At 41.2% G+C, this 15,038-nt stretch overlaps 4 protein-coding genes across 4 annotated transcripts; 1 reads left to right on the forward strand and 3 right to left on the reverse strand.

The window, feature by feature from the left end:
* Positions 1 to 1,123: 1,123 nt before the first annotated feature.
* On the reverse strand, positions 1,124 to 3,498 carry EAF02_003703 (uncharacterized protein; the record flags this gene model as incomplete). The annotated part of the gene is made up of 2 exons (XM_038899751.1): positions 1,969 to 3,498; positions 1,124 to 1,813 (listed from the first exon to the last, which is right to left on the reverse strand). The coding sequence occupies exons 1-2, from the start codon at positions 2,764 to 2,766 to the stop codon at positions 1,124 to 1,126; spliced, it is 1,488 nt and encodes a 495-aa protein (XP_038760678.1). The 5' UTR covers positions 2,767 to 3,498.
* Positions 3,499 to 4,345: 847 nt separating this feature from the next.
* On the reverse strand, positions 4,346 to 5,467 carry EAF02_003704 (uncharacterized protein; the record flags this gene model as incomplete). The annotated part of the gene is made up of 1 exon (XM_038899752.1): positions 4,346 to 5,467. The coding sequence occupies one exon, from the start codon at positions 5,465 to 5,467 to the stop codon at positions 4,346 to 4,348; it is 1,122 nt and encodes a 373-aa protein (XP_038760679.1).
* Positions 5,468 to 9,067: 3,600 nt separating this feature from the next.
* EAF02_003705 (uncharacterized protein) lies at positions 9,068 to 13,074 on the reverse strand. Its single transcript, XM_038899753.1, has 4 exons — positions 12,183 to 13,074; positions 10,022 to 12,131; positions 9,929 to 9,958; positions 9,068 to 9,874 (listed from the first exon to the last, which is right to left on the reverse strand). Exons 1-2 carry the CDS (start codon positions 12,693 to 12,695, stop codon positions 10,533 to 10,535), a joined length of 2,112 nt encoding a protein of 703 aa, XP_038760680.1. The 5' UTR covers positions 12,696 to 13,074; the 3' UTR covers positions 9,068 to 9,874; positions 9,929 to 9,958; positions 10,022 to 10,532.
* Positions 13,075 to 13,554: 480 nt separating this feature from the next.
* EAF02_003706 (uncharacterized protein) lies at positions 13,555 to 14,590 on the forward strand (the record flags this gene model as incomplete). Its single annotated transcript, XM_038899754.1, has 3 exons — positions 13,555 to 13,631; positions 13,681 to 14,408; positions 14,466 to 14,590. The coding sequence occupies 3 exons, from the start codon at positions 13,555 to 13,557 to the stop codon at positions 14,588 to 14,590; spliced, it is 930 nt and encodes a 309-aa protein (XP_038760681.1).
* Positions 14,591 to 15,038: the final 448 nt, after the last annotated feature.

The raw sequence follows: 15,038 nt of genomic DNA on the forward strand, positions 1-15,038 counted from the left end.
TAATAAAGATTCAAAATAGACATACATATATAATATAACATAATATCCAACCTATCCCAACCTATCCCATCCCACTCTCCTCCAACCCACCATCATCATCCTCATCTCCATCTCCATCTCCACCATCATCATCAATCTCAACATCAACCTCAACATCCCGAATACAAGTAAGACTTACTGCCTAGTAATTACTTACAAGTATAACCTCCACCCGGAATCATGAGAGGAATGGAATGAACATTAACCCGAGAACTTTCGGATCCGAATATACATCTACATTTATATCCGCATCTTACATTCTGTGGATTATGGATTATCGATTATGTAATCTTTGTTCAATTTTTTTTCCAGCACAGTAATCATGTTGTTATATTCTAGAATTAGTAGGTAGGTATTTTATAATTATGAGACTGTGAGGTTGATATTGATATTGATGTTGATGAGGATGAGGATGAATATGAGAATAGAGATAAAACTACATATCAAAAATGATTTCCAAACATACCTAGGTACCTACCTATAATCAATCAGCCATTCAAAAACTTAATAGCTAGGTATCTCTATCTGCGCCCCCATTACACAGGTGAAAAGAGTCAGAAAAAATATTCAAAATCTCTTGATCCCATTCTATCTCTTCCTCTTCCTTTTCCTTCTTCTTGATACTTTGCTTTGCCCCTCTCTTTTCAATCCCTTTTCCACACGATATATACTAGCTAAAAACACACAGAATCTTCAAAAACAAAAACTCTGCATCAAAAATAGGTAAATACTAACTGTATTGAATCCCACCAACAATCCCAGTACCAAATTCCAAAAGCCAAATCCCAAAATCGATATAAAATAAATCTTTCCTACTATACATCCAGTGCCCCAATAGATATGCATTTTTTATGCTCCTCTTTTTTCCCATTCCATTCTGCCCAGTCCTCTTGCACCAAATTTGTATACATCCACAATGACCATATAATACAATGCCCTATCCATAGAGTGTGCAATCCCGTTAAAATCCCACGCCCGCCAACTCCAATAATGCCCCATAACATCTAGGCTCTGAAATATCCCAATAACCAAGCCGACTTCTCGGCAGAACCGATGTATATCTAACAAAAGAAACCCCAAATGATCAAAGATGTCTCCACCCACTCTGATACAAAACCTGCATCTCATTGATCAAACACTCCAATCCCAATTCTTCCCTCAATTCCTCTCCTTCCCCCTCCTTCGTCCACTTTTGCACTCTCCTCCCCACCCGTCCCCTCTCCACCCATCCACTCCCCCATTCCCTCACCCACCCCATCCTAACCCCCCAAACTCCCCTCACAGCCTCCCATCTCCCAGGCCATCCCCCCTTCCCATTAACCATCTCATAAATCTCCCTCTTATACCCCACCCTCACATTCGGATTCACATAAATCCCCTTCTTCTCTCTCAGCGGGTTATCCGCATGAATGAGACAACATTCGCTACCCTCTACATGTTTTTCCGCAAGAGAATCAGGGACGCCTCTGAATTTAAGACCCTTGAATTCTTTCTTCGAATTTAAAGAAATGGAAGAGGAAGGATACCAAGGCTCCCCATCGAAAACAACCATTCCGTTCCAACAACTTTTGACAGGCGCGGGGTCATTTCTTTTCAATGCATTTAGAGATTGTGAGGCGTAGAAGTAAGGCCAGGAAAGCGATGAAGTTTTTCGACCAGAGGAGTCACGGAGGGCAAAGGTATCATAGTATTGGGAAGGCAGGGAGAAATCTAGGGAGCAGGCTGCTGCATAGAAGTTGTTGTTAGTAGCGAGTAGGGTTGTTACATCAGTTGTCTGTTTCGGAGTTAGCTAGGCGCTTGGTTGTAGGGATATGGATAGTGAATGGAATGAGTAGATCGAAGATAGAGATAGAGACACGGGAAGCCTACGACGATGGATATGAATCACAAACGAAGGGGAAGAAGGAGAAGAAACACGTGACAACATACCGTAAAAACCACATCGTTAATCCACAAAATCTTATTAAACTTCCTTCCCCTCCCTTCATCCCATACCCTCAAGAGAGGTTCCATAGCTCTATTCCTCAATCTCGCCAAATAAGGGATTCGTCTCATTTCCCACCCACTTTCACTTTCTTTCCTCCCCGTATACAACCATCCAGTTCTATCCTGCCCCTCCTCTGGCACATCTTTTAATTCTTCAAGCTGAGCCAGACGATCCATACCCAATTCAATCGTCCTTTCTACCCCCGCCTCCCCTAACATCCCATCCAAATCCATCAGCGCCGCTTTCGTTCCATCCCACGAACCCGATTCAATAATCGAGACATACACATTTTGGGGACCCAGATGGTGAGCCAGGGATACAAGAGCCGGAGACCAATTTTGCCTGAGCATTATTTCAGATCTACGAAATATGGCTGCTATGAAAATTGTTTCATTATTGGGATTCCCCATTTGTGGTTTGGATCCCTGAAAAGCCTGTCTACTTTCAACATCACTAAATAATAATGATTCTTGATTCTCCTCCCCTCCACCCCTTTCCACCGATAAAGAATCCTGACCTGGTAATGAGGGGGCTTCACGTTGATTTGACGTCAAATCAGATGGGTTAATCGCCGAAAATGGAGGCGTGATAGTACGTATTGGATTTGGAAGTTGGATGATGATCCAATAAGCATCGAAGAGGAAAAACACCAAAAGAGCGAGAACCAGATTCGGAAGACGTGAGTGGGGATGAAGAGGGGATCGTGGGGCACGAAGGTAACGTTTTGGAAGGAATGTCATGGTTTGGTTTTGAATGTTGATGCCGGTCTGGTCCTGCCAGGAAAAGATGTGTGTGGTCCAGTTGTGGTTGTCTTACGACCGCAATGAGGGATTATGAACGGGCCGAAATGGCTAGGTATGGTAAACCTAGCTCCGAGCTACCTTGTAGCAATGCAACATAAAACGTGCTCAGGGAACAGTCAAGCTTACAACAAGAGAAGTAAATAGTGATCCTAGTATATAGGTAGTATCGGGCGTCCCTTTCGGAGATATGATACAGAGGGGAAGGCGGTGGCTAGGCGTTTGAATCCGGGGTTCAGATTCGAGCCCGTCTCGACAATTCTATCCCCTAGGAAATATGGAGGAGCGGAGCTTGTGAACTTGTGAGTTTGCGAATCTGTACTTCGTGAAGAAAGCCAAACGATTTATTCAATCGAAGCTTGGGAGAAGTGAAGGAAAGTCAATGCATGATTTTATGACTTTTGTTCTGTGAATAACCGTTGGTTGGTTTCTAATTTCCGTTTTCAGCAAAACTTCGTGATGTAACGATGACTAGGTATGTCAAAGGATTCAATTATGTTTCCACAAGTAGCATCCTGGATACACATCCCCAACTGAACTCGTACCGCAACAAAGGGAGAAAGCGAAAAGAGGAAGAGTACAAAATGGTACAGCGCCGTTGGAAAACGCAAATGGAAAGTTAATTAAGGGATCGAAATATTACATCGATAGGAGTAAGAACCCTACACATGTAAGCTCGTTAGTGTTGGCCCGACCGAGCTTACTTTATTCAGTGATTGATCTGAGACATGGAATCACCTGCAGCACTCCTTCTGCTGACTCCGTAGTTGACTGGTAGCTAGCGATTCAACGGCCTGGGGATCCCCAGATTTTGAACCTTTTTGTATCTTCGGTCTGAGTGCATATAAATAAAGTATATCGATTGAATGTCCAAGTACCTAATCAATAAGTTTGTTGAAGTTCATGGTAAGAAGACAAAAAGGGAACTTTCATTCGTTGAATGTACAGATAGATAACCCATGGTTTGAATATCTAGGTAAATTTCTCTCGTTTCCTCTAATATCAACAAGTTGTTGGTCATTACTTTTCACATATATAATATGGATTGGGATGTTGATATCGACTGGGACGGCGGTCATGTTAACTGGGACGATCATATCAATTGGAATAATAATGTCAACTGAAAACCCCATATCAATTAGGACAATCATCTCAATTGGAAGAAAGTAAAAGGTCATCAGAAATTCCCTCTTCATCTGCACTCCCAGTCCCACTCACAATTCTTCTGGAGTACATCGGACTACTGAATCTTCAAGTTTTCAACAAGTTTTCAACAAGATTTTGATGAATCCAAAGCTACCTAGTGGCAAGCAGGCTATCTTATTCGCAGTCGTAATAATTAGTGCTCTTATTTGTACTTCTCATTGAATCATCTATCACAATGCAACTGGACTGGTATTGTGTTAAAAAAAAGTACATCATAAGATTAATACACTCCATCTGTCTACTGGGTATTTATCTATCTATATATCTATCCATCCATCTATGCGTTATAAAAAACATGTTTTTATATATAAAATTATGCTGAAGATTCAATGGCCTTTTGTTGCGCCTCAAACTCCTTACTGAAAGGATAACTGGTATATCCCTCAGCCTCCTTCTTGTTATAAAAGAAATTTCTATCATATGGAGTGAACTCAATTCCCTCCTTAACTCTGAATGGAAGATCTGGGTTGGTGATGAAGTATCTTCCGAATACAATCACGATATCCTTTCCTTTGTATTCTTCATCAACAGCCTTCTTTGCAGATTCGGCTTTGAAACCTCCGGCGAGGAGAACTGGACTGGTGCCATTCCAGGTATCGATCAAGAAGTCAACCTTCTCGGTTGCTTCGACATTTGCATCTCCGGTAATTCTTGATTCGACAACGTGGAGGTATGCAAGGCTCAATTTTTTGAGCTCTTGGGCGATATAAGTAAATTGTGGAACAGGATCTTCCATCCTCATTCCTTGGAAAGGAGAAAATGGACTCAATCTGAAACTAGTCTTCTCAGCACCAACAGCTGCAACGACAGCCTTGGCAACCTCGAGACCAAAACGTGCGCGGTTCTCAACACTTCCTCCCCAGGAGTCGGTACGCTTGTTTGCTGTATCTTGGAAAAATTGATCGACCAAATAACCGTTTGCTCCGTGGATCTCAACACCGTCAAATCCAGCTTCAACTGCGTTCTTGGCAGCTTGTGCGTACAATCCAATATATTCCTTAATCTCGGCCTCGGTCAAAGGTTCTGGCTTAGCACCTCCCTCGAAAGCAATATCGCTTGAAGACTTGAGTTTGTAGCCACCTTCTTCTTGTAAGTTTGATGGGTCTGCAGCTCTTCCTAATGCCCACAATTGTATCCAGATGTATGATTTCTTTGCGTGTACGGCGTCGGTGACCTTTTTCCATCCGGCAATTTGTTCTTTGCTCCAGATACCGGGGGGGTTGGCATAACCAGCGGCTTGGGGAGCAATGAAGGTAGCTTCGGAGATGAGGAGTGTGCCGGGAACAGAAGCACGTTGGGCGTAGTATTCGACAACCATTGGAGTGGGTACGTGGTTGTCATCGGCACGGAATCGAGTGAGAGGTGCCATGGCAATTCGATGTTGGAGCTCGGAAGTTCCGACTTTGAGAGGGGTGAAAAGAGTGGAGGAAGACATGTTTGTGTCGTATTATCGAGTAATTGGTGTATGTATGAGTATGTAATTGTAGTTGTAGGTTCAATTGCTTGTCTATTTGTATACTTGTCTGAATCGATATGAAATGGAATGAATCGAAAGCAAGAAGAGGCCACCTACCTACCTTTATACTTTCAATTGATATGTGGGAATATCGCGCAGTTGCGCATGAATAGGAAAAAAACCAAGTAAGTTGATTGTTCAGCAAGATGGTCCTAGCAATCATCTCATTCCACTACTGATGCTTACCATACCAGAAAACCCATAGCAATCGTATCGAACACGTTGGTTTGGCGTATCATGTATCCAAGATATCTCCGAGGGTAGTGGGGGTTGTTCGGGGAAATGATATGATGATAGTCGCTAGTTCTCTGATCTCGCAGGAAGAGATAGTTTCTGCAGAGATCTGAAGCTTTCCGTACAGATGGAGAAGACCTTTTGCCCATGTTGCGGTAGCGAAGATCCATCAAAGCTTATAAATCAAAAAAACTTCATGACGTTTTGTCAAGGCAATTGATTCTCAACTGCCGACATCCGACCGGGTACCAGAATTATGTAAGCCATGGGAAGATGTTTTACGAGACTGATGACAATTCAGAAAGCAAGAAGACATTCCCCAAGGACCCCAACATCAAACAATTTCCTTGCGTTGTAAAAGTGCCAAGGTTTTTGGAAGGAAAAGTGGATTTCCTATCTTCCCCAAAACCCTTACTCCGTATAATGCTTATACATCTGGAAAATTCGAAAAGCGCTAGCAAGATTTTATAATTTAAGCTCAATGCGGGTTGAGATTGCATCGCCTACGTGCGTACTAGGTGACTATCAAAGTTGCTTGATTTATTATCATTTATTTATCGAATCCTTTGATTTTGAGATACTACTTGTTTCTCGAATTTTCCAGATGAATAAGTTATTTGAAAGAGGGTCATTAAAAAGGAGAAGCAATAAACGACGCACCTACTACCCCATTTGTAAAAGCAGCGACCCGTCTTCCCACCCCGCTACATGAGCCTCCAAAAAAAATAACTTGCTCATCACCAACACGACAACTTCTTCAATTTTGGAGATAGAAGAATGCAAAAAAGTGTAAAATGATATTGGAGCGGCAGGGAGTCGAACCCTGGACTTCATCGATACTAGTCAAGCACATCTGATGATATATATGACAATGCAAACGAGGCACTCTACCACTGAGTTACAGCCCCTGGTAGTTGTTATGGAATGTGTAGTTCATTTGAATATATATTACTGACAACATGGAGAGAAGATGCTGTGATGATGGAGCAATGTATCAATTAAAGCTACTTATTAGGTAAGAGTTATCGAATATACTTACCGCACACCGTGATGTTTTGTGACATAATCCCTGCAAAATTCATGTTTTTCTATATAAACTAAAATATCATATAACTGATATAATTATTAATATTAAATTATAAAACTTTGTGATAAATAATATGAATCATTATTTATATATAAAAATTTCTAATTTATTTTGAAATATTTTTATTGAAAAGTTATATGAGTTTTTAATTGAAAAGTTCAGAATTTTTAACTTGTAATGCTTTTCCTATACAAAATAAGCGAATTTCTAGAAAATTTTCGAATTTCCAACTTCAACCCCTCAAAAATACTATTATAAAAATATTTAAAAATAAATCATATGTTTTTTTAGATAATTCAAGTAATTATAAATCTTTACATAATACTATCTTCAATTTTATCTTATATATTTATAAATAAACCAGGGTGTAAAAAGCTGAATAATCGTATATTTTAGCCGGAAAAGCGTTACATGTGCGGTGAGTAGGTTCCAGAACTCTTACTAATGGTTGGCTCTTCAAGTGGGTGACTAGTTGTAGTTATTGACTCTCATAGATGAAGTATTCTCTGTTGATTATACTTTTATTCTATGCTAATCGATGTCTTTGACTCAGGGAAAGTCATTAATATAAATAGAAAATGTAATGAGATAAGTAATCATATACAATTCCAACAAATCAAGATATACAGTAATGAAATTACTCAAACCATCATATATTCAATATAAAATTAACAAACAATAATTCCCACGATATTCAAACATCTTCAAGCTCCTTTGTATTAGAGCTATCAACTGATATAGACAGAAGTGTAACTAATTAAAAACATGACAATTAATCGTTTTCGAGAGTCAGCGACTATGGAGTACAGTCCCTAGCTTCTCATCGGTAATGATTCGGTAATATTTAGCATTAAACGGAAGAAAGAGCCAAGAGCAAAAACTCTTCGCATCAAGAAGGGTTATAATGAATGCATTGACTAGGTACTCAAAGATATCGAGTATCTGCTTAGGTACTTGTCCATTCTTACAAATCAAATCTTTCTACAACACTTCATACCAAAAACCATCATGATTCATGCTTATGCAGACATCCATATTTTCATCTTCTATTAATACACTCCCTCCCTTCTTACCCCTCTAAATACCGCGGCGACGGCAAGATTAATAATCATCGTAACAGAAATCATGCTGTCTCATCCACACATATTCTGACCTTCGTATATTGAAACCGGGAAGTGTGTGTCTCCTCAGAAAATTGGGGGTTAAAGTCATATACCCAGGATCTCTATGGTTTTCAAGGACGGGAGAGAAGAGCATATTCGAGCGATTTGAAAGTTTAAATTCATCGGAGAATTGTTTTAGGTGATTCCTGCGTCATTTTCGGCTTGCGGAAACATGCCTCTTTCCGAAGTATAAGGAGAGGTTTAGAGTTTTAGAGAGAGGTAGGGTGTATGTCCCCATTTTTATCAAGAAATTCTTGGTACATTTTTGTTTATATTTTGCTTGATCAATAATTCCCAAAATCTCAAAGATTGGGGGAATTCACTCTTTTCGCCCTTTGGAAGAAGCTTGCGTTATATATCAGTACAACACACCTGTTTAACAAGTGGCACTTTTTGGCTATGTGATTGTGATACGGATTGAATATCTGAAATGGATGAAATCTCTCAAACAACTCAAATGCTTCATGTGAGTTCAAATTTCGAGAATGAAAAAAGTCGAATCAGTAAGGCACAATCCATTCTCATCACAACGATTTTCATCCAACAATAGTATCAATCAACCTCCTTCCCCAGAGAGCTCCACCTACTTCATTTCCCTCTCTTTAAGCCTCTCATCCTTCATCCACACCGACCATTTCCCCCCAAGCCCATCACCTCTCCATACCGCTTTGAAACCCATAAGTTCCGGTCTCAATCTATTACTCACTCTATGGCATGCCATACCCATCATCATCGCCGCAAAACTTCCTCTAAAAAATCTCTTCTGATCTTCTTTTCTGGCCCTCAACTGCGTGGTCGGGATACTCAAGTTGAGATCCTGATGTTTCAATTTCCCGTCTAGCCAGTCTTCTAGCACGTAGGTATCGATGTCATCTATCAAAAGAGCTAGGAGGATGATCGCCTTTTTTACATTGTTCGCTTATTTCCTCACGTACTCTCTCTGTCTCTTGTCTCGGGTCAGGAAATGTACGACAGGTGTTATATAAATCGATTCTATATTTTCGCCCTTTAGTTCTAGAAAGTTCTCCCACCCAAGCTCAAATAATGAACTTTGATTTTCCTATTGCAAATCAAAATACTATGATCAGGTCCTACACTCCTGCAAAGAACACCACCAGCGAGTAAAGGCGATCCCGCATCGGCCTTCAACTTTCCTGCTTGAATCTTCGAGAAAGTAGCTTGAAACCAACTAGGATACATTCTAAAATCCTTCAGGGATTCTCCTCCGAAAGCCCAAATGTTCTCCCACGACTATCAAAGCTTCATTCCTAATCGTCTCGTCGGATAAACAGCTACAGGAAAAGAACAACTTAGTTTCCAGCACTTCCCAGATATCGTATCAAGTCTCTCTTTCGCGCTGCAAATCACCTGGAATAACTCTAACAGGGCCCGATCCCCATATCCAAACTCGCATCAGACTCGTATCCTCACTCCTCTTAACATGCACCGCTGTGTACCGTGCCAACGCAATCCAATCATCTCTATCCCAATATACTTCAATCTCCCTCTCTCAACCAACATCCTCACTCCTACTCCACGCTTTCCACCTAACTCTCAATACAATCTCCGTTTCCACAACTCCACAAGATCACAAATCAAAACCATACACCCTATCATCCCATCGAAAATAAGAGTAAAACAATAGGAACATTACTATCCCACAAATCTCCCCTCTCAAATCCACGACCTATCTTGATCTCCGAGAAAAACCTAAAGATGAATCGGCAGGATGGTAAAAGGCACAAATCTTAAATAGCGCAGCATGTATATTCTCATTATCCGAACCAGAGATTCCGAGCCAGAGATAGAGAGTATGAAAACGGATTTTCGGGATGAGAAAATCTAATATAAGCAGAAGACTCAGTACACCTCCAATACACACCAAAATACACATACCAATTGACATAGTGATAGATTATTACCTCTCTAAAAAGAAAATACAAAGTCAACGATAAAGACATCTCTAAGAATATAACTGGAATCTCTCACCTCTCATCAACTTTGGATTGCGGCGTGGACGATTCTGCGAGACCGTGTTATATAGCTATAACATAGGTAGGTAATGCGAGATCGACGTCGAGAAACCTAATCGGTGATTAGAGGACGAGTAGCCATTGGATGAGGAAGAAATGTTTTATCACGTGAATATCTCATTCACTCATTCGCACCGCACTATAAAGTTTTGTTGCATATCTACTGACCGGGGGGGTGGGTACCAATGACAATTTTGGTCACATATTTCCATACCCCCGGGTACAAAAGACATTTTTATCATCATATATTCTCGTTCTTTAAATTGACGAACTGGCTCTGAAGTTTTTCAGTGAAAGTATATCTTGAACTCTGCCTTGTGGATATCTAATTTATGCTAAATATATGTACTTCAAGCACCACCATACTAGAACAAACCCCTCTAGTGACCGAAATGTCCTTCTGAACTCCTCAAACAGAATATTGCCTCGATTTATTAAACTTTGTCAACCTTTTGGTGCTACCTCCACTATCCCTGATTCTGAAAGACATTACCTCCCTTAATCCATTCCTCACTAATAACCAACGCATCGACCATTCCCCTCTTCAACCTCATAACCTTCGCATCTCTCTCCTTAATCTGCTGTTGCAAACTGAGATACTTCGCCTTCCAACTCTCTTCATTGTCATCGATTCCTCTCCCCATATTTCCCATTCCTTCCCTCATTCCCATCTCCAGGTTATTCTCCACAACTGTAGCTCTTATCGTAAAATCCCCTTCAAGGCTACCAAATCTCATTTTCCAATGACATTCGTAATCCGTTCTTGGTGGCGGGCCGGGGAATTCAAGTCTTGTGACGCGAAGACGTGTCATGAGGGGACCGCCTGCCAGTGCTGAAAGATTAATAAGGAAAGCTTCTGTGCTGCTAGATTCCGCTTGAAGATTTCGGATGACTTGTTTGCAGATTTTGGATGCTTCGTCTATAGAGCATCGTTGGATCGAATTTCCGGCTCCGTCGTACCATTCGGCGGCAAGAATTTCTCCAATGAAGTGAGATTCTAAAGCATCGATATTGGTACGGTCAAAATCTTCATTTTGACGAAATGCTATACTGACAAAGTGTTCGAAACTGGGGTCTTGAGGTCCATTGGCAGGATTGTTGAAATACTCCATGAGTGACGTTTGTTGAGATTGTTCAATTAAATCATTTTGCATATTCGTATCGGTCTCACCGTTTAGAAGTACAACGGGTGGTGGCGGTGTTGCTAATCGAACGTTTCCACCTTTTCTTTGTGGGACTTGTAGCGAAAGTCGGCTTGGTCGAGAATTTTGAGTTTGTGGAATGACAGTAGGTGGAGTGGCCCTGACACCAGCAGGAAAGAAATGAGAAATCTCGGAATCTGCCACTATAGGAGTAGCGGTTGGTGTATCTCTTGTTGAACCAGGATTGGCAGGAAAGGTCGAAAACGGACCATCTGTAACAGAACGGTTATTAGGTGGTCTACCTCGTAATTTTCCAGTAGAGGCACTACCATTACTTGGCCATGCTGATGATACTGCAGGCCCATGACGACGCCTTGACCGAGATTTATTCGGCGTTGTGGCTGATTGAGGTTCATTGCTATCCGGCCATAGGTGTGTTCTGTTTGATGGAGTGAGAGCTGATTGTGGATAAGCTGATAGAGGAGTTGCACTTTCTGGTGGAGCACCCCATCTGAAGTTGTCCACTAAAGGGCCTCGAACTTCTGTTGCAGACCATGGACTTAAACGAGCATCGAAGCCCTGTTGGAAAGAAGAATTTGCTGTCGCTGGTGTAGCACTATCCGGATGTAAGGTCGCCCTGGGAATCATAAAATCTTCAGATAGTGTAGGCGAGTGTAACCGAGGACGTTGAGATGGTGATCTCCCTATCTCATCATCTTCCCTATCCTCGGCCTTCTTTCGTCCACGCTTAGGTCTTGTTTCCGGAAGCAAAGCACGGAGAGCCAAATCTTCATCGGCGGGTACCCCATCTCGACCATGCTCTGATGGTGATTCGCCAGGGGATGGTACTTGTGTCCAATACACATGAGGTTTGTTCAATAAATATTCAAAAAATGCATCAACATGCATTGCATGCAACCACCGCTAAATGTTGTTAGTGTTACATTGACGAGTGTCTGAGATCCACTTGCATACCTTGAGCCTAACAGCATATTGTTGTACCTTTTGAGCACTCTGACCTTTCTCCAAAGAAGGAGGTTCAACTCCCAAATCTATTGCCAATTGTGCCCACGTTTTGATCTCCTTATTCTCTAATTTACAAATCAATTCGAATAATACAAAAGTGCTGAAACTTTTGTTGTCACTTTTGGGAGGCGCGCGAAATATTCGCTTCAATTCAGCAGTATCTGTATCTGATGCCACCGCGGGATTGCAGTACATGATGAAGCCTACGTAGGCATCGTCAAAGTTCTCGTCTGTAACTTCTCTCGAAGGTAGACTTCGAGAATTCTGGCGACTTGGAGATGAATTGCCCAGCGGCGAAGGCTGTCCCGGACGCTCAGGCATCACTCTATCCTGAACATTTGCACATGATGCTTGATTGTGGGCTTGAATATATTGTTCACCTCCTTGAGGCGCAATCGTGGCATATTTACTACGCTTTGTAGCTTCAGGGGTCATTGCAGAGACATGAAGGACTGGGAGCATTCTCCCACTTTTGAATTATCAGATGACCCAGGCTAAATTTCTGATACAAGTAATGAAAATATGTAGTTTTAAGAAAATATATGAGAAATTTGACTATAATATGATGACTTGATAGATAGATATAATGAGATTTACTTCTAATATTTGAAATATACACCCCAAAAGGAAAAGCTGTTAATGAAAGACACGTTTCCCCTTTCTCCCTACCGGTACTCCAATTGACAGTTGAAAAGAGAGACAAATGATTTTAACGATAGAAACGAACGACGTTGGGTATATATGCTATATAACTAATGACAAAAGTTTAGATATATTTTCGCGATAAATTAAACAAAAAGGGGGTATATATTTAGCGTTGACAAGAATGATGAATAATCGATGATAATTACTTTGGAACCAAATAATTGTTAATGAGGAGAAATAAATTGATGTTAAGTTTGAAGTGAAGTTTAATCTGATTGAGCTTTGCTTTCCCAAGCCGAATGATTACTAATCACATGCAAGAATAGATCATCGGCACGTGAATGAGAATGCTACCTAAGCACGTGTCAGTATTAATTAAATTGAGGTGGGGAATCTCCGGGACAATGCAAGGGGGGGCCCGCATTGCCTCGGTAAGTCGGAAATGGCCTTTGATAGGTAGGTACCGGTATGTAAGTTGACAATGCACATCTGATGCAGCGAGAGGACAAAACTACCTAGGTACCGGTATTGAGGAGGATAATAATAATTCATCTTTCTTCATTCTTCACGTCTTTCATATCATATTTCCAATCTGGATTTCTCCATAATAAACTTACACTCCTTATTTTCAATATCAGAACGTCATCGACATCACATATACCTACACAAAACAATCATGGCAGCTCAACAATCAGATAATGTTGCTCATGCTCTATCCGGTGCTGGTGGGGGCATTCTTTCCATGGCTCTTACGTATTAGACCCCTATCCTTCTCCGCATTTCAAAAGTTAACAATTTGAAGCTATCCTCTTATTACGCTTTCCACGCGCGCACAAGTCGAATCGAAACGCGCTGATTCGGGATTTCTTGACGCTGTAAAGCGTATCATCGAGCGTGAAGGTATTACAGGCCTTTATGCTGGACTCGATTCAGCACTATTTGGAATCAGTGTTACAAATTTTGTATATTACTACTGGTATGAATGGACTCGTTCGGGTTTCGAGAAGGCGGCACTCAAGGCTGGCCGAGCTTCAAAAAAGCTCACAACAATCGAATCGATGATCGCGGGAGCAATCGCAGGCTCAGCAACAGTCTTGCTCACAAATCCTATTTGGGTAGTCAATACACGAATGACTACACGAAAGAGAAACAAGGAGACGGGTGAGGGCTTTCTACCTGGGGCAAAGGCACCTACAACAGTCGGCACATTGCTTGCACTCATTAAAGAAGAAGGCCCACAAGCGCTTTTCTCTGGAGTCGTGCCTGCTTTGGTGCTTGTTATCAACCCCATATTACAATATACGATTTTCGAGCAGTTAAAGAATGCAATCGAGAAGAAGAAGAGAATCACCCCAACAATGGCATTCCTTCTAGGCGCATTAGGAAAGCTATTTGCTACTTCAATCACATACCCTTACATCACAGTAAAAAGTCGCATGCACGTTGCCGGAAGAGATGGAGGAAAGGAAAGTATGATTCAAGGCATGAGACGTATTTTGAAAGAAGAGGGCTACGCTGGATTTTATAAAGGTAAGCGATACCTTTTTTTTGAAATTATTACGAGGCTTGTTACTGACTTTACTTCAGGGATTGCTCCCAAAGTCTCACAAAGTGTTATGACTGCTGCATTTTTGTTCGCCTTTAAGGACGTTTTGTATGAACAAACCATCAGGCTGAGAAGAAACCTTCCTGCCAAAGTGGCTGTGAAGTAAATATAGTCCTCGGTTATCGAGGTAGACCTGTGGTGCTCTTGGAACATGGATCTGATTGTAAGTTATGGCTTTGCTGGAGTGTACATATATACGGTATTTGGACTGTTTAAGGAAGGGCGTTAGAATATATCTGCGTAAGATATGGTGTCGGAATAGACTTCTCCTATTGTTATTAATAGGAAGGGGTCGTACACATACAATTTGGAATATCAGATATTGTTGAAACAACCATAACAGGGCATGAATAGTCATCGATTAAGGATGTTAGCAATTTTACCTAATTTTTCTTACTAAAGTTGTAGTTGAGTAACCACCAAGTGTACGAAATGTATCTATTAGATCCCATCTCATCACTCTCCTCAATGTCTGAATTCAAACTGGATATTGAAAGATTTATCAGGCTTGATCCACTAATCATGTGATCGCGCGAAAGGCAAACACGGAGTGC

Source organism: Botrytis sinoallii (assembly GCF_014898435.1).
Source record: "Botrytis sinoallii strain Bc 23 chromosome Unknown BSIN_005, whole genome shotgun sequence".
NCBI classification, from domain to species: domain Eukaryota; kingdom Fungi; phylum Ascomycota; class Leotiomycetes; order Helotiales; family Sclerotiniaceae; genus Botrytis; species Botrytis sinoallii.